The 20,565-nt window shown below is 38.9% G+C and overlaps 1 protein-coding gene across 4 annotated transcripts in view; it reads right to left on the bottom strand.

Annotated features, from left to right (window-relative positions):
• Positions 1–20,287, bottom strand: part of PIK3C3 (phosphatidylinositol 3-kinase catalytic subunit type 3) — a 575,824-nt gene extending 555,537 nt beyond the window's left edge. For all 4 annotated transcript variants that reach the window (XM_066246827.1, XM_066246828.1, XM_066246826.1 and 1 more), the window contains exons 1-3: positions 20,148–20,287; positions 18,107–18,295; positions 13,315–13,458 (exon numbers count right to left, since the gene is read on the bottom strand). In XM_066246827.1, coding sequence (XP_066102924.1) covers positions 13,315–13,458; positions 18,107–18,295; positions 20,148–20,215 — 401 coding nt within the window. In that variant the 5' untranslated portion in view covers positions 20,216–20,287. The remainder of the gene's footprint in view (positions 1–13,314; positions 13,459–18,106; positions 18,296–20,147) is intronic.
• Between the last annotated feature and the right edge of the window lie 278 nt (positions 20,288–20,565).

A 20,565-nucleotide genomic window follows, 5' to 3' on the forward strand; every position in this document is an offset into this window, starting at 1 on the left:
TTTCTTCACATCCTTCTACCCCAGTGAATACTTTGACTGGCTGAACTTAACTAAATCAAAAATAAGTACGTTTGGCAGGAAGTCAGTTTACTAAATGATTTAGGTGCCTTGGGATGGATCTGGAGAGAAGATTTAAGGATAGGGGATATGAAGAGCAGGAGTAACGGCAAGTAACTCAAATGATCAAGTGAATATATTACTTTCTTTTGACGCTAATGGAACCTCTGTAGAATTATACACAGCCTCCAGGTGGCAAGCCAGAAGATGCTCAGAGCATCACATCCACTTGGGAAATTAAGACAAGCAGGCAAGACAAAAGAAACTCCACAGCAGGCCCTCCTTCAGATGCCAGTAGAGGCCCCAGCAACAGCTGCTGCTGCTTCTCTGACTCCCAAAGCCAAGCCACTACAGCAGCGCCTGCCCCGGCTTCAGACCCACACTGGAAAAAACATCTGCAGGAGAAAGCTGCAGCTCGCCTGGGGTTCTGTGCCAAGTCAATCTAATGATCAATCCATTCTTTACCTCCTTAGAAGTCTCACAAGCTAGACTTTCAAAATGAGGACAATTAGTTATTCGAGCCATATCCTAACAAATCAGTCTTTCAATTATTAATTACAGTATTCTCCAACAATTAGTTTCACACTGACTCAAGCAAGTATATAAAAAACAGGTATTAGCAAATAGTAAGAGCTGATAGTCACAAGATTCCCAATGCTATAATGCAACTATTAGTCACTTTGAGGACCACTTTTTAAGAGCTACTATATCCACACCAGGACTCTAGGGAAAAAGATGGGGAGCATCTGGTGTTATTTCATTGCCTAAGAAACACTTGAGGAAACTAGCGCTCCCCTAAGTCATGAGAATGTGGAGGAAAATGACACGATGTTTACGAGTAGGTGGAAGAAGCTGTGCAGGCCCTCTGGCTGAGGCCACCCCAAAGACTCAGCGGCTCCCCTGCCAGGCTATCAGCAGCACCGCACACAGGCAGCTGTGTGGAGGTACAAGTAGAAGTCTGTACTCTGCTGCAACATCTGGCACTCCTGAATAGCATCACACCCTTCCACAACCCAAAGCTGCACAAGAATTCCGGTATCAGCTAGAGAACCCCTGGGCTCATCTCCACAAGGAAAGGCCCCAGGACACAGAGAAAATGACATAATTTTAATTTCGTACATTGTCTTCCAATTCCATGAAGGAAAGTAAAACCATCAGCCTAGAGGAAACAGAGGAGAAAGTAGTCTAGGATTTTTGCATTTCTTCTACACTGTTCAAATTATCCATAGAGTTCTATTAATACCTAATGTTATCAATTGCCCTACTACCACATAGAAGTTCAACTGGCTAAAAAAAAATGTTGCTGTAAAATCTTATCTTGACCTTAAATTAAGTGACAGTGAGCTGAATATCCCCCTACAACTGTCTAGGCACAAACAGCCTTTCAAATTAACGGACTTTTTTGAATAGGTATTCTATACATATTTGCAAAGCTTCTTATCATTTCTATTTCACTAGGGGTTTTGTTTCCATTTCTAATGTTTAGTAACATAGTTATTTTCAAGGTATTTATTTTTTATCATTATCAATGTTAAATAATACTTGTTTTCCATGTAGAGCAGGATATTAATTTTTTTTCTTTAAATTACATAGAAGTAAAAAAAAGTGAGCTAGTATAAATAACAATATCAAGTAAATAAGAGTATGAACTTAGTACATACTTCTGTACTAGCAAAAATTCTGAGAGTGGTAAATCAATGACTCACCTTGGAGAAACCCTGCCCTCAGAGGTAATCGCACAGAATCGAGGCTGCTCTCCAACATGGTTCACTGGTATCTAACATCTGATGTGGCTAGGATACGGAGCAACAGCATGAACTACTTTCCCAGTTCAGATAAAACAGATGACTCTTCAAGATTCAGTCTTATCATTTCATACCAGAAAAACTAATTGAAATTTAACCCCCACTTACTGCTACTAGTACCTTTGTGAAAATCCTTGGGCTTTAATTACTTCTTAAACTAAAACAAATACTCCTGATTTATGTTTCAGGCATGTTCCTAGCATGTTTGGATCCAAGGTAAAGAAATTATTACTTTACTGGGATATACACAGAAATACAAACAAAGTGGGTAGCAGAGGATGGAGTAAGGAAGAAAGCTCTGAAAAGAACTGCATGAAAAACCAAGACAGCTATAAAAAGGTTAGTGCGGTGTTTCTCAGTGTGGTCCACAGCCACCCTTCACAGAATCACCTGGGATGCTTATTACAAATGCTGGTTCTTGGGCCCCACCAAGAATTATTCAGAACACAGGAAGGTGCTTTTTAAGTGAGCTTACCAGCTCATTTTATACAAAGACATATTATTACTGATTTCATGTACTTTTCAAAAACTTTCCAAAATCTGAGAGAAGCAGTATCAGAAATGTCAATCTGAGAGTTTATTTGCTTTCGTCAGTCATTTCATCATACTTCCATACTCTAGTTAGTGCCTCCTGAACCTACGTTACGGTCATCAACAGCGCATCTGAGAACTAAAGAGGAATTCTTATGAGGGAGCCTCCTGCTAACATTCCAGAAGGTAAACCATTTCCAAAGAGGAAAGGAAAAGGCCCTGGCCGGTTGGCTCAGCGGTAGAGCGTTGGCCTGGCGTGCAGGAGTCCCGGGTTCGATTCCCGGCCAGGGTACACAGGAGAGGCGCCCATTTGCATCTCCACCCCTCCTCCTCTCCTTCCTCTCTGTCTCTCTCTTCCCCTCCCGCAGCCGAGGCTCCACTGGAGCAAGGATGGCCCGGGTGCTGGGGATGGCTCCTTGGCCTCTGCCCCAGGCGCTAGAGTGGCTCTAGTCGCAACAGAGTGACGCCCCAGAGGGGCAGAGCATCGCCCCCTGGTGGGCATGCCGGGTGGATCCCGGTCGGGCGCATGCAGTAGTCTGTCGACTGCCTCGCCGTTTCCAGCTTCAGAAAAATGAAAAACAAAAAACAAACAAAAAAGAGGCCAGGAAAAAAGACCAGGAGGTCTATCTGACTGCTTCTCAAGAACATTTAACCACTAAGACTAAGAAATAAACTGTATGCTTTCTCTCTGTGGCACGAAAACCCCACCCAAGAAAAGGTAAAAGGGACAATCACTCTGGGAAAGGAACAGAACTGATTTAGTAGCACGTCCATTCTACTGTAACTTGATATTTTATCAAAGCATCAGACTATGTCTAACCTACTATTCCTGCCTAGATTCCAATTACAAGTATCTCTATAAAAGCTACATTAAACTAAAATACCTACACAATACTATGCATTCAAGCTATTCTAAATGGAATCACACCTAGATTTTATTCATGAGCTTAATTTAAGCCTTTCTGACATACACTATTCCTATAGAATAATTCAGTACTATAAAAGTGTCAATTATCTCTTTAACATATGATGTAATACAATTTCCCAACAAAATAACAATGAGTTCTATATAAATTGAGGAAATAATGGCAATATTTGTCTGACAAAACAAAGAGAATGGCTAGAGAAAGTCTAAAAAGAGGACTAATGAGGAAGACTCTTCCTATCTATTAAAACATTTTAATGTATAATAGTATTTAAAACTAACAGACTAGTTCAGAAATGATAGCTCATATTTACTGAGCACTCATTAAACTCATTATGCCTTTAGTAATTAATCACCATATACTACCTCATGAGTTAAATACTATTGTTATCTCATTTCACAGATGAGAAAATTGAGGCATAGGTAGATTAAATAACTTCTCCAAGGGCATATATATTTAGCAAACAAGCCAGAATTTCAACCCAGATAATCTAGTTCTATTACCTGCCTTCCTAACCACATATAATATACTACACTTTTTCACTTCAATGTCAATATATAATGAAATGAACACATAAGAATGCCATTTCAAAACAGTTGGAAACAATGGCTTAATGTATGGTATTGAGACAAATAAATAGCCAACTATTGTTAAAAAAAAAAAAAAAGCTAACCCAATAATCACTCCTTTCACAACAGTGATTTTAGAAGAATCAAAGATTTAAATGTAAAGAATTAAAACCATAACAGAAAAAAAACATTTTTAAAACTGGGAAAGAACTTTTTAAAAATTAAATTCACAGGCCATTAAAAGCTGATAAATTCTGAGTGACGTCACGGAAATGGCACCGTGAGAAGCGCGTCCGACAGCTCTCCCCTAAATCACAACAAATTTATCAGCTAGAAACAGAAAAATTTATCCTCGGAGCATTCCAGAGTTCCACACAAATTGAAAGCAAAAGGACTGTTATCACTTGAATCTGAGAGACGAGGGTGTGGAGGAAGCTACTGCAGCAGCGACGCTCATTCAAGCCGCGAGGGAGTGCGCCTGCGGTGAGTCAGCCCATATACTTGGGAACCGCGAGCCGCCGCGAGCCGCCGCCGCCGCCGCGAACTGCCACCGCGAGCGGCCGCCATGAGCCGCGCGCGCGCCCGGTCCGGTTGAGCACCGCTGACGTTCCCAGCGGCCCGCACACTGCGAGTGGAGGTCGCCGGCCACCGGTGCCCGGAGCGCCCCATTCGCGCGCGTGCCTTGGGCATTCCACGCGCCCAGGGCGCCCTGCTGGCCCGCACACCCAGGGGGCTCCATTATCCTGCACCTGGTGCGGTCCAGCCGCCAGCGGCAGGGCGAGCGGGAGAGGCTTGGGAGATTCTCTCCGTGGGCGGGGCACCTCACCCAGCCATTCAAGCTAACAATCAAGCGTTGGGGGAGGGGCGCGCGCAGGCAGCCTAAAATACCTTCGGAAGCACAGCTGCGACCCAATCACTGAAATTAGCTTAACCCATGAAATCTGCGCACCCTCGGTTCTAATTGATAAGATCTCTCTCAGTTCAGCGATCCAAGACAAGAGGCGTGATATTTTTTAGTGCCTCTCGCTAAAGGGGCGGGGGCAACTTCTGATTGATAGAGCCTCCATATTCAGGGATAAACGCTAACAAGAAGGACTTGGCAGATAATAAGGTCTATACTACACTAGTCGTAAGCAGAGACTAGTGCCTCTTCTTCCCTGCAAAAACAGGCTACAAAGTGTGGAAAGCCTGGGTTGAGAGGTCCAACTAAATGATAGGCGCTGAACAGTCACCTTGACAACAATTGACTCCCACCCCCGCCTGATTACACTGGAGGCCCTGACTCTCAGAGCCTTTCCCAAAGCCTTGCACTGAGTGGGGATAGAGTGGGGATTTCCCAGCTCTTTGAGCCTCTTACTCCCCAGGCAGAAGCAGTTGCAGCCTTATAGCTGGATCACCAGGCTGCTAATTCAGAAAGGGGGGACTAGGAAAGAGAATCCAGGAAAGCAAACTCTCTCATCGTTGGACCCTGCAAACGCCAACAAGCCTTTACTTCCAGCAAGACTAAAGCCAATTATATGACATTGCCATAGAATCCCATCAACTGCAAATCCCTACCTAAGAGTGACACAGGGGCAGAGCCTGGGGTACAGAGTCACCGACTAGGAAGAGGGAGAGAAAAGAAAAAGGAAGAAGTTAACCTCTCAAAATCAAGAAAAACCCACAGACTTTACAACTTGATCCACTAATTTTTTTGTTGTTGTTGTTGTTGTTGTTTGTTTCTTCTATCTTTTTGCCTTTATTTCCTCCACCTTGGTCCTTCTATTCTCTGCCCATCTTATGCTTCCCCTTTCTTGAACTACACTACCCATGAGTGTTGCATTTTATTTTTCTTCTTCATCCTCACCCTCCTTTAAGGTTATACTCCAAAACACTTAACTCTCACTCTCTCCTCTTTTGTTTTTTTTTTGTTTTTTTTTGTCTTGCTTTATTTTGTTTTTTTCTCCTCCTATTTTATTTCTTCCTTCGTTTTTCTCTTTTTCTTATTTTTTCCTTTCTATTCGTTTTTTCTTTTCTCATTTTACTTTCCTCCCATATAATCCTCAATCACGAACAAATTAGTTAATTTGGGACTCAAGGCTTTTTTTTGGCTTTATTTCTCTTTTTTGCTTTTGTTTTTATTTTTTTTCTCTTGTTTGTTTATTTTTGTGGCATTTTGGGTCCTCCCAACCCAAGGTCTCCATTGTATTTAGTCTTCGCTCCACTTAATACAACAGATTTTTACTTATTATTTTTATTTTTTCTTCTTTATTATTCTTTTTTGGTCCTTTTTTTCTGATTCCCTCTTATCCCTCTCATTATATCTCTTAGTTGACCATCACTTACAAGCAAATCATCTTATGCTTGTCTAAAATTTTCTTACTTTTTTTTTTTTTTTTTTTTTTTGCATTTAGTAGGTCCCTACTCCCTTTTTTTTGCCTCTTGAACTCTTCACCCCAAATCAGGCCCTCCATTATAGGCACGATATTTCCCTGAGGAGGGGAGAGGAGGGAAAGAGAAGAGAGAAAAAAAGGGGGAAATAATAAATTATTACTGTTTTTTTTGTGGGGTGTTTTACCCTTTTTTTTTTTTTTCTTTTTACTCTTTATTAATTCTAATTAGTGCTATCAATAAGACCACCCTCAGATGCCGATAAGAAAGAGGAAATCGAATATTATGGATACAAAAGAAAGAGAGGTAACACAAATAGATGTGGAAAAATCTATGGAGAAAAGACTTAACATATTGGAAGCCTTGGAGCTAAATGACAGAGAATTTAAAATAGAAATCTTAAAATACTCAGAGATATACAAGAAAACACAGGCAATATAGGGAGATCAGAAAACAACTCAATGAAGACAAAGAATATATTACCAAGGAAATTGAAACTATAAAAACAAATCAAACAGAAATGAAAAACTCAATTCACGAGCTGAAAAACGAGGTAACAAGCTTAGCTAACAGAACAGCCCAGATTGAAGATAGGATTAGTGAAATAGAAGACAAACAACTTGAGGCACAACAGAGAGAAGAAGAAAGAGACTCAAAAATAATAAAAAATGAGAAAGCCCTACAGGAATTGTCTGACTCCATCAGAAAGAATAACATAAGAATAATAGGTATATCAGAGGGAGAAGAGAAAGAAAATGGAATGGAGAATATACTCAAACAAATAATAGACGAGAACTTCCCAAGCCTGTGGAAGGAACTAAAGCCTCAAATTCAAGAAGCAAACAGAACGCCAAGTTTTCTTAACCCCAACAAACCCACTCCAAGGCACATCATAATAAAGATGACACAAACCAATGACAAAGAAAAAATTCTCAAGGCAGCCAGGGAAAAGAAGAGTACAACATATAAAGGAAGGCCTATTAGATTATCATCAGATTTCTCAGCAGAAACTCTACAAGCTAGAAGAGAGTGGACCCCAATATTTAAAGCCCTGAAAGAGAGGAACTTTCAGCCAAGAATACTATACCCATCAAAGCTATCCTTCAAGTATGAAGGAGAAATAAAAATATTCACAAATACAGAAAAGATGAGAGAATTTATCAACAGAAAGCCCCCACTCCAGGAAATACTAAGGGGGGTTTTCCAACCAGATTCAAAGAACAAAAGAAAACAACACCACAAGTAACAGCTCCACCAAGAACACAATAAAACCAAACTTAAACTGTGACAACAAAGGAAAAAAAGGGGGGAGAGGATGGAGATTAACAGTAGCAAAGGATGATGAAGTGCAGAAATACTTATAAGATAGGGTACTACAATGAATATGGTAGGTACCCTTTTCATTATTTAATGGTAACCACCCTTAAAAAAACCACCACAAAAACACGGGACTTAAAAAAGGTAGCAACAGAGGAAAGAAGTATGGAACACAAACAAACAAAAACAAATGATAGAAAAACAAAAGAGAAGAATCAAACTAGATACAAAACTAACAGAAAGCAATTTATAAAATGGCAGTAGGGAACCCACAAGTGTCAATAATTACACTAAATGTAAATGGATTAAACTTACCAATAAAAAGACACAGAGTAGCAGAATGGATTAAAAAAGAAAATCCAACTATATGCTGCCTACAAGAAACACATCTAAGCAACAAGGAGAAAAACAAATTCAAAGTGAAAGGCTGGAAAACAATACTCCAAGCAAACAACACCCAAAAAAAAGCAGGTGTAGCAATACTCATATCTAATAATGCTGACTACAAGACAGAAAAAGTACTCAGAGACAAAAATGGTCATTTCATAATGATTAAGGGGAAGTTGAATCAAGAAGACATAACAATCCTTAATATATATGCACCAAACCAAGGAGCACCAAAATATATAAGACAGCTACTTATTGACCTTAAAACAAAAACTAACAAAAATACAATCATACTTGGAGACCTCAATACACCGCTGACGGCTCTAGATCGGTCATCCAAACAGAGAATCAATAAAGATATAGTGGCCTTAAACGAAATACTAGAACACCTGGATATGATAGACATCTACAGGACACTTCATCCCAAAGCGACAGAGTATACATTTTTCTCTAGTGTACATGGAACATTCTCAAGAATTGACCATATGTTGGGCCACAAAGACAATATCAGCAAATTTAGAAAATTTGAAATTGTACCAAGCATATTTTCTGATCATAAAGCCTTGAAACTAGAATTCAACTGCAAAAAAGAGGGGGAAAAACCCACAAAAATGTGGAAACTAAACAACATACTTCTAAAAAATGAATGGGTCAAAGAAGAAATAAGCGCAGAAATCAAAAGATATATACAGACAAATGAAAATGAAAATACGACATATCAGAATCTCTGGGATGCAGCAAAAGCAGTAATAAGAGGAAAGGTTCATATCACTTCAGGCCTATATGAACAAACAAGAGAGAGCCGAAGTAAACCACTTAACTTCACACCTTAAGGAACTAGAAAAAGAAGAACAAAGACAACCCAAAACCAGCCGAAGAAAGGAGATAATAAAAATCAGAGCAGAAATAAATGAAATAGAGAACAGAAAAACTATAGAAAAAATCAATAAAACAAGGAGCTGGTTCTTTGAAAAGATCAACAAAATTGACAAACCCTTGGCAAGACTCACCAAGGAAAAAAGACACAGGACTCAAATAAATAAAAACCAAAATGAAAGAGGAGAGATCACCACAGACATCATAGATATACATAGAATTATTGTAGAATACTATGAAAAATTATATGCCACCAAATACAACAATCTAGAAGAAATGGATAACTTCCTAGAACAATACAACCTTCCTAGACTGAGTCATGAAGAAGCAGAAAGCCTAAACAGACCAATCAGCAGGGAGGAAATAGAAAAAACTATTAAAAACCTCCCCAAAAATAAAAGTCCAGGCCCAGACGGTTATACTAGTGAATTCTATCAAACATTCAAAGAAGACTTGGTTCCTATTCTACTCAAAGTCTTCCAAATAATTGAAGAAGAAGCAATACTTCCAAACACATTTTATGAGGCCAACATAACCCTCATACCAAAACCTGGCAAGGATGGCACAAAGAAAGAAAACTACAGACCAATATCTCTAATGAATACAGATGCTAAAATACAAAACAAAATACTGGCAAACCGAATACAACAACATATTAAAAAAATAATACATCATGATCAAGTGGGATTCATCCCAGAATCTCAAGGATGGTTCAACATACGCAAAACGGTTAACGTAATACACCATATCAACAAAACAAAGAACAAAAACCACATGATCTTATCAATAGATGCAGAAAAGGCTTTTGATAAAATACAACACAATTTTATGTTTAAGACTCTCAACAAAATGGGTATAGAAGGAAAATATCTCAACATGATAAAGGCCATATATGATAAACCATCAGCCAACATCCTATTAAACGGCATAAAACTGAGGACTTTCTACCTTAAATCAGGAACAAGACAGGGTTGTCCACTCTCTCCACTCTTATTCAACGTGGTGCTAGAAGTTCTGGCCAGAGCAATCAGACAAGACAAAGAAATAAAAGGCATCCATATCGGAAAAGAAGAAGTAAAGCTATCACTTTTTGCTGATGATATGATCCTATACATCGAAAACCCGAAGGACTCCACAAAAAGATTATTAGAAACAATAAACCAATACAGTAAGGTCGCAGGATACAAAATTAACATACAAAAGTCCATAGCCTTTCTATATGCCAACAATGAAATATTAGAAAACGAACTCAAAAAAATAATCCCCTTCACGATTGCAACAAAAAAAATAAAATACCTAGAAATAAACATAACAAAGAACGTAAAGGATATATAATGAAAATTACAAAGCATTGTTAAGGGAAATCGAAAAAGATACAATGAGATGGAAAAATATTCCTTGTTCTTGGATAGGAAGAATAAATATAATCAAAATGGCCATATTACCCAAAGCAATATACAAATTTAATGCAATTCCCATCAAAATCCCTATGAGATTTCTTAAAGAAATGGAACAAAAAATCATCAGATTTATATGGAACTATAAAAAACCCCGAATAGCCAAAACAATCCTAAGGAAAAAGAATGAAGCAGGGGGCATTACAATACCTGACTTTAAACTATATTATAGGGCCACGATAATCAAAACAGCATGGTATTGGCAAAAAAATAGACACTCAGACCAATGGAACAGAATAGAAAGCCCAGAAATAAAACCACATATATATGGTCAAATAATCTTTGATAAAGGGGCCAACAACACACAATGGAGAAAAGAAAGCCTCTTCAACAAATGGTGTTGGGAAAACTGGAAAGCCACATGCAAAAGAATGAAACTTGACTACAGCCTGTCCCCGTGTACTAAAATTAATTCAAAATGGATCAAAGACCTAAATATAAGACCTGAAACAATAAAGTACATAGAAGAAGACATAGGTACTAAAATCATGGACCTGGGTTTTAAAGAACATTTTATGAACTTGACTCCAATGGCAAGAGAAGTGAAGGCAAAGATAAATGAATGGGACTACATCAGAATTAAAAGTTTTTGCTCAGCAAGAGAAACTGATATCAAAATAAACAGACAGCCAACTATATGGGAACTGATATTTTCAAACGACAGCTCAGATAAGGGCCTAATATCCAAAATTTACAAAGAACTCATAAAACTCAACAACAAACAAACAAACAATCCAATAAAAAAATGGGAAGAGGACATGAACAGACACTTCTCCCAGGAAGAGATACAAATGGCCAACAGATATATGAAAAGATGCTCAGCTTCATTAGTTATTAGAGAAATGCAAATCAAAACTACAATGAGATACCACCTCACTCCTGTTAGATTAGCTATTATCAACAAGACGGGTAATAGCAAATGTTGGAGAGGCTGTGGAGAAAAAGGAACCTTCATTCACTGTTGGTGGGACTGTAAAGTAGTACAACCATTATGGAGGAAAGTATGGTGGTTCCTCAAAAAACTGCAAATAGAACTACCTTATGACCCAGCAATCCCTCTACTGGGTATATACCCCAAAACCTCAGAAACATTGATATGTGAAGACACATGTAGCCCCATGTTCATTGCAGCACTGTTCACAGTGGCCAAGACATGGAAACAACCAAAAAGCCCTTCAATAGAAGACTGGATAAAGAAGATGTGGCACATATACACTATGGAATACTACTCAGCCATAAGAAATGATGACATCAGATCATTTACAGCAAAATGGTGGGATCTTGATAACATTATAAGGAGTGAAATAAGCAAATCAGAAAAAAACAAGAACTACATGATTCCATACATTGGTGGAACATAAAAATGAGACTAAGAGACATGGACAAGAGTGTGGTGGTTACCAAGGGTGGGGGGGGAGGGAGGACATGGGAGGGAGGGAGGGAGGGAGAGAGTTAGGGGGAGGGGGAGGGGCACAGAGAACTAGATAGAGGGTGACGGAGGACAATCTGACTTTGGGCGAGGGGTTTGCAACATAATTTGATGACAAAATAACCTAGACATGTTTTCTTTGAATATATGTACCCTGATTTATTAATGTCATCCCATTACCATTAATAAAAATTTATTAAAAAAAAAAAAAAAAAGCTGATAAATTCTACTTCATAATTTAAGATCCATGAATAGTAAGTAAATAAACAAATATTTAAGAAATTAAAAAGAAAATGTCAAACAGAAAATACAGTATTTGTAGCATGAAACACACAAAGGTATGACTTTTTTAATCTACAAAGACCCCCTCACTACATTAATAAGAAAAACAACAACTCAAAACAATGTCAATAATTTTATGGTGAACTACATTGCAATTTTAAAAAGTGGGCCAAAGACTTCAAAAACAATTCACAGGAATATAATCTCAAAGAGCAAATGAATATATCAAAATATGACCATTCATATTTAATGATGTGAAAATTAATTCAGGAGATACACATTTCCCAACTTTAAAATAAACAAAAATGAAGAAGTTTGGTAATATTTAGACGAAAGTCTCTACTGTTTGGCAATGAAAGGAACAAGGATGTTTTTCAAAGACACCAGATCTCAGGCAGAAACGTCCCGATGAGCTGGAATAGCTTGTCTAAGAGAAAGCACAGAAGCTATTAATGTCTGTTAGAGTACTATCGAAAGGACATGGGATCAACTTGAAGGGGTTCCTATAAGAGAGGCATTATAACGAATAAAGATAAAAAATGTTTAAGACTATAAAGTTCAGGATAAAACATAAAGACAAAAAACAGAAAACCATCAATCACTCACTACCTTTGCAGGTTACCAGGGTACCAACTCAGTCTTAAAATAAATGAAAGGGAAAAAATAAAACATGCACGATCTGTCCTTACTAAATAACTGTATACAAAGCTAACTCAATACTTGATAAAAGACCACGTTCTTTAAAGAAAAGATCCAATTAATATACACAGAATAAGTAATAGAATATCAACAATTTTTCTAAGGATAAACAGTGAATCTCCTTTCCAAGAGAAAAAGGACAGAAATATGGGTTTTGTTTTGTTCAAAATAAACTTTTATTATCTGTAAATTTTTAAAAGCTGAATTAACTTTTCTATTATAATCGTTACCACGATTAGCATATTAGTGCTTTTTAACCCTGCTTATTTTCCTTTTATCACTAGTATGATGAAGCAGAAAAGCAAAGCTGTTACAGTATATGGCATATAGCACTTTTCCTAAAAGCAAGACTCTGATTTCCAATGACTATTTTCTAGTGGGGATCACATTACCAATCACTAACAGCAGAGTAACATAAACTGCGTTTCTTAATTAATCTATCAGCATACCCTATCAAAAATCCATCATATTCAGTCTGGAGAATGACGGAGTCATGTGCCAAACATGTACACACAGAACCAGTCTGGACATAAACTATTAGAGCTTCCCAAAAAGAAAAGGACCAGAAAACTACAACACCCCTATAGATCAGGAAAAGAGCATGCTTACCCGTATTTTCCAAAGAGCGAAACCGTCGTCCCACCCACAGGCACTGCCTTCCCTGGTCCATACACATCCCAGATAGTCAGGGCCACCTGGGCATTCCTGGGCAGGTCAGGGTACTTCACAGGCAGTTTCAGCCATTCATTCCAGCTATGGAAATAAAGTCAATGTAAACATGTATTATAGATATAAAGCCCTCTTTAAAATTAACAAACCATATGAGAAGGTTTGGCCAGAGAAAATGTCCCAAAAGATTAAGTCAGTACTACAAAAATGAATGTGACAGTTACCTCAATTTTGCCCTAGGCAATTTCAATTTTAAATACAAAACACATGAAATAAATATTTTTGAAAAACAGAGCTCATAAAAAATAACAGTGATAAAGCTTTTAATCCAAAAAAACCAAAATATCACTCAGACTCAAAGAATATAATACTAATAATAATTTTGGAAAACACTTTTTTTTGTGAGAGAGACAGACAGAGATAGACAGGAAGGAAGAGATTGAAAAGAATCAACTCATAGCTGTGGCATTTTAGTTGTTTGCTATTGCTTTCTTGTATGTGCCTTGATGGGTGGGGGGCAGTCCAGCCAAGCCAGTGACAATGGGGTCATGTCTATGATCCCACGTTCAAGCCAGTGACCCCATACTCAAGCCAGCAACCTCAGGGTTTCAAACCTGGGTCCTTAGCATCCCAGGCCAATGCTCTATCCACTGTGCCACCACCTGGTCAGGAAACACTAAACCCTCTTTATAACCAAACTTGTTTTGAACCAAACTGTGAATGTCTATAAGCATTGCCTGGAATACAGGTTTTATACAAAACACTGCTAAGGATAACATGGTCCTATAATATGCCTGAGTAAAGCAGAAAACCAAAGCCTGAAAAAGACTAAAGCAGACTATTCACTACCTTTGTAATATGAAGTTACCAGACAGCTCAGGACAAACGTGACATTTTTTTACATGAGATTTTTCTGTTCCTCAAGTTATTTCATTAATAATGATAACACTTAGCTATTAGTTTTTTGTGCTTTTAAAGCATGTTTGTATACAGTGGTACCTTGAGATACGAGCAGACTGACATACAAAATTTTTTTTTTAAAGATATGAGCTGTGACTCAGTCGATATTTTTGTTTAAGATCTGAGCAAAATTCCGATACGAGTCATGATTCAGGAAGCTGCCACTAGTTGGCGCACAGATCCAGTACCGGCAGCACAACACCAGCATCTTGTTCTTTCTCATGTGTTACCTGCAGAATCAAGTTGAATCTCGTGCGCTGTACCTGTTCTTGCATCATTTTTGCATTTTTTACTAACTTTTTTTTGTGTGCTATCATGGGGTCGAAGAATGGGAGAGTAAAGGACAGTGGTGAGAAGAAGAGAATGATGTCGACAGAAGTAAAGCAAGAAATAATAGAAAAACATGAGCGTGATTGAACTGGCAAAGCTGTACGACCACAATACATCTACAATTTGTACGATCCTTAACAAAAGGATGCCATCAAAAGCGCAAATCCAGCAAAAGGAACTACAATTCTGTCCCAATTAAGGACAGATATCCATGAAGAAATGGAGAAGCTTCTGCTGGTGTGGGTGAAAGAGAAAGAGCTGGCAGGAGATACAGTGACGAAGACTGTAATATGCGAAAAGGCACGTATTATTTACTGCAACTTGAAGAATCATCAACCTCAAAAGAGGCAGAAGATACGTTTAAGGCAAGTCACGGCTGGTTTGAAAATTTCAAGAAGAGATCTGGCATCCACTGGGTGGTGAGGCATGGTGAAGCTGCGAGTGCTGATGTTAAGGCAGCCGAGGAGTACATCGCATGTTTTGCTGTGCTTATCGCATAGGCAGGCTACATCTCCCAACAAGTGTTCAACTGTGATGAAACAGGATTGCTTTGGAAAAAAAATGCCCTAGAGGACTTTCATCATTGCACAGGAGAAGAAGCTGCCAGGCCATAAATCCATGAAGTACCATCTGACCCTTGCATTGTGTGCAAATGCTAGCGGTGACTGTAAAGTAAAGCCACTGCTACTGTATCATTCTGAAAATCCTCCAGCCTTTAAGACTCACAAGATTCTTAAAGAAAAACTGCAGGTTATGTGGCGTGCCAATGCTAGGGCATAGGTTACGCGGCAGTTTTTTATTGAATTGGTAAATCTCATCTTTGGTCCTGCAGTGAAGAAATATCTTCAAGAAAATAAACTCCCGATGAAAGCATTACTAATCCTTGAAAATGCTCCAGCCCACCCACCTGGTCTTGAAGATGACATTCCTGATGAGTTCAAATTCATGAAAGTCCTCTACCTCCCACCCAACACGACTTCAATCTTGCAACCTATGGATCAGCAGGTAAAAATTCTCACCCCTGTGTCTGCCCTTTGACCAGGAGACAATATATTATCATCAAGCAATCAAGCCTTAAATCATTTGCAATCCAACACCAGGCTTCCCACACCTTTAAACAAAGTACTGTACTTTAACCTGTTATATATACTGAGTTTCTACAGAAGAGTTCTTTTTAAGAAAACAAATCTGTAGCTAAAGAGTTTCAAAACTACCCTAGCTAGTTTAGAAATTCTGGAAAGATCTGGTCAAACATCAAAAGCTGTATATTTTGGGCCCTGGCCGGTTGGCTCAGCGGTAGAGCGTCGGCCTGGCGTGCGGGGGACCCGGGTTCGATTCCCGGCCAGGGCACATAGGAGAAGCGCCCATTTGCTTCTCCACCCCCACCCCCTCCTTCCTCTCTGTCTCTCTCTTCCCCTCCCGCAGCCAAGGCTCCATTGGAGCAAAGATGGCCCGGGCACTGGGGATGGCTCCTTGGCCTCTGCCCCAGGTGCTGGAGTGGCTCTGGTCGCGGCAGAGCGACGCCCTGGAGGGGCAGAGCATTGCCTCCTGGTGGGCAGAGCGTCGCCCCCTGGTGGGCGTGCCGGGTGGATCCCGGTCGGGCGCATGCGGGAGTCTGTCTGACTGTCTCTCCCCGTTTCCAGCTTCAGAAAAATACAAAAAAATAAAAAAAAAAATTTAAAAAAAAAGCTGTATATTTTGAACATCATTTTGTTCTCTACCTCCCCACGCATCATCCCTACCCCAACCTTCATTACCTCAAGACTAAATTCACCTACCAACTTTCACTGCACTGTAAAACCGTAAAGCCTGAGTCCAGATGGTCTGACTCCTACCATGCACCCTGACCCTTACACACACTGTACTAACTCTCTAGTATGATTAATGCACTCCTAAGTCCTACTGTTCACAATTTGTAAATGTTGACTTTCTAGAACTAAATTAGTGAGTCTAAGTCTTTTTGGCGTCGCAAGCTACCCCAGGACATCTAATAAGCTTTTAGCTTTGTTCCTGTAAAAATAAACAGCACACAAAATTCTGCATACAATTCCAGGTTTTGTAGATATCTTGACTCTGGTATAACCACCTTTGATACAATTAAGAAATTTTGGTCTGTTGTTTTAGGTGTAATGATAGTGCAATTATGTATGTAGTTAAAAAGAAATATACATAAATATTTACAATTAGGATAATATATTGGGAATTTGCTTCAAAATTAACATTGGTAAAGATAAAACAAGATTGCCCTTGAGTTAGTAATCATCAAAACTAGGTGAATGGACTTATAAATCCATTATATAAGGTTTAAAATTTTCCAGAATAAACATAGGGTTGTAGCCTTACCAGCAGAGCCTGGCAGTCCATGTGGCCATACCTTGTCTTCCATGAACACCGTGGGCATAAGCTACTTCCTAGCAGCACACAACAGGTATATCCCATAGCTAGCCTACCAAGGTATGGAATAACACTCGTAGATCAAGCATTAGAACTGCTCCATATAGGCTCTGGCCGGTTAGTTCAGTCAGTTAGAGCATAGTCCCAAAACACTAAGGTTGTGGGTTCACTGCCCAGTCAGGGCACATATGGGAAACAACCAATGAATACACAAATTAATGCTTTTCGCCTGGCTTGTGGTGGCACAGCATTTAGGACATCAACCTGAAGCACTGAGGTCACTGGTTCAAAACCCCAGGCTTGCCCAGTCAAGGCACATACAAGCAACAAGCAAGCAATGAACAACTCAAGTGAAGGAACTCTGAGTTGATACTTCTCATTGCCTCTCTCTCTCTCTCTCTCAAATCTTTTTTAAAAATAAACATTTTTCTACTCTCTAAAATCAATTTTAAAAAAAACAACACCATATAACCTATCAAATAAGCAGTATTAAAAGGTTAAATGTTGGACCCACAATATTGTTCCAAAAAACCAGGAAATTCATGTTCATTATATTTGCCTTGCATCCTGATAATGGTTTGCTAATGTACCATGCTCAATAAACCATGTAGTTTAAAAAAGTTAGTTTCATATAATAAAATATGATCCAAACAGATAATAGATCTGCCTTTAAAGATCTGAGCTCCAAACATCTGACTGGACAACTTTTAAGACTATCAAGAAGTGTTTTTGTGTTCAAAGGCATAGAATGAAAATTTAAAGATGTTACATTATGCATGTGTTTTTAATTTGAATCATTTTGTGAATCAAGTTCTTCTAAAAATATGTCAACATATTGAATACAAAGAAGTTCACTTCCATCTTAACTGAGTTATATTTAATACTTTATTCTATTTAAGTAGGTTACTGCTTTAAACTACTCAATTAATGCTTATAAGTATTAAAGAAATTTTTAAAAATTTCTCTATAATCATTACCAAATCATACAACATTTACAAAGAAATGGGAGGACAGTCGGAAACTCACCATATGCAAGAAAACTACTTACTTCCATCTTGTACTAAATGCCTTGTAAGATGTTCTCACTGGCAAGGCCAGAGGCTTCCCTTCTGCAAAAACTTGACAAGTAACATAAAGGTCAGAGCATGTCTCTTGGTACAGTCCTGAAAACTTCAACATAGGGTCTTCTAGAACAGCTTTATAACTCTTTTGTTCTCTCTTTCCTTCCAAACTTCCTCTGGAAGTATAAGAACAATAATGTTTAGACAAACATTTTTTAAGCAAACAATGACAAATACTAAAGAGTTTATGGTTGTGTCAAAGCAAGCTTACGCTACCTAAACATTTTCCTGTACATGAAATTAAAGTTACCTTTACATCTAATAAGATCTTACCAAAAGCAAGATAAGTTAGATTTTCAGTCAAAATTAGAGAGGGAAAAGATAATCTAGGGCAGTAAGGTAGAAAAGATATTTAGCAAGTAGATTCAAGACAACTTGTGCCTGATTAAACAGAGAAGGTAAGGGATGGTGTCTGCATGACTCTGAGTTTTCTGTCTTAACAAACTCAATAAATGTTGCTAACAATCACCAAAATAGGATGAGACAATGTAGGAAATTCAGAGTTAACGAGGCAGCCTAATGATGTACTCAGTTTGGGACAAGTTGCTTTTAAAGTGCTGTGGGACATCCAAAGTGACCACGTCTTGTGGACAGTTTGATATTCAATGACAGTGCTAAGAAAAGAGACATCAAAGTGCAAGCTGTTATTAAAACCACAGAAACAGATGAAAAGACCTGGGGAGAATAAACATATTTAAAGAATTTACTATTTTCTGACTTGATGATTCTGAATTGATACCTGCAGCTCCCTCCCCCCCCAAAAAAAACCAACAATGCCAGTCTGAGAAGCCAAAAGATGGTTAGTACTAAATTTTACCAAACTTCTGATGAATATTTTATCTTTGCCTCAAAATATTCAATGTGTGTATCTGTTAATAATGGACCAGTTCTTTTCTTTCCTTTTAATGTTCAAAAGTTTCAAAAATACATTCATATGTCCAAGAAAAACAGAGGAAAGTGACTAAAGGAAAGCCCTGGACCAGATGATGGCATACAGGTCCTGTATAAGCATCTAGTGATGTTATCATGTAGAAATTACCTTAAATGAATGTATAAAGTACTACACAAATGGACAGTACGTTGTTGATATATTATTCTTAACATCACTCAAAAAGAATAGCAAATTGTCAATCTTAGGTAACTTCTGACAATAAAAAGAAACATTCACTCAAAGGCACCTATGACTGAGGAACATTTGTTAAATTCTGATATATTATGAAAGATGTTGTGATTAATAATGTGTGATATTTTTGCATATTAAAATACTCCTCCAAGATTGCTTTAAAATGGACATCATTTCCAACTCGGTCCTACCGGTGCCACACCTCAGTTCCATTATTTTCATCTCACGATGTCATGCCCTTGGCCTTTACTTCAACCCTGATGCCCCAAGATATTCCTGCAAGGCCTTTTTCTCCTATTGTCTGGTCTCTTTGCAACTGGCACCCTCCTCTCAGACTCACTCCCAACTTCTCTGGCGAAACAATGCCAGGCTTTCCAAAGGTTCACCCCAATCCTCTAACACTTCCCGTGCTTCTCATTCTACTGAGCATCCACGTGCTCATCTTTTTTCTCAGCTTTCTCATCTGCACCAACTAAAGAGTCTACAATAAAGATCTTCCAATTAGCTGCGAGACGACTTTACTAAGACTTAATTTCTTCATCTGTCAAATGAGCTAGTAATGCTTCAAAAGGTTGCTGTGCATAGCAAAATGCTTTGAAGGAAGTAAAACACCGTGCGAGTTAAGGGCTTATTTCTACCGCTGTCCTCCCTGAGACCACGTCCTCAATCCTCCCGTCGCCCCCGTCTTGCGCTCCCGCTTTCCTCCGCAGTCCTGGCCACAGCCCTTCCCGCTGCCCCCAAGGCCAGCATTCAAACTAGTAACCATCCTCTCTCCAAACCCACAGAGCCCTCATTCCCGGTCCCTAAGCGCCAACAATCCAGTCCCTGTCCCCACAGTTTCTCACATCTTAAGCTGCACGTTGATGTCCAGGTCACAACTGTAGATGTAGTGAAACTTCTCCGCTTCCCCCATTGCACCTGTGTAAAGCTGCACCTATCGCTAGAACCAAGGCACTGGAAAGATGTTTGGATTAAACCGGCTGCGTCCCACAACACGGGTGTTTCCGGTCCCGCCTCTCAGCCCTGGCGCCGCCAATCCCTGACTGAAACGTAACCCGCCGCGCCGGAACTCCCCGCCTAAGCTTTCTCTCTCCGCGCATGTGCAAAGGCGCCCTCCATCTTGCTTACGGGTAAATGACAATTCGGAAACAACCAATCAGGTTATTTTCCAGACTTTCTGTATTGTATTATTCTTCCTGTTTTGACGAGACTTTTTTTTTTTTTTTTTTTTTTTAAGGAAAACGAACTTGAGGCATTTGGGAA

The sequence above is a fragment of the Saccopteryx bilineata genome, chromosome 11 (assembly GCF_036850765.1).
Source record: "Saccopteryx bilineata isolate mSacBil1 chromosome 11, mSacBil1_pri_phased_curated, whole genome shotgun sequence".
NCBI classification, from domain to species: domain Eukaryota; kingdom Metazoa; phylum Chordata; class Mammalia; order Chiroptera; family Emballonuridae; genus Saccopteryx; species Saccopteryx bilineata.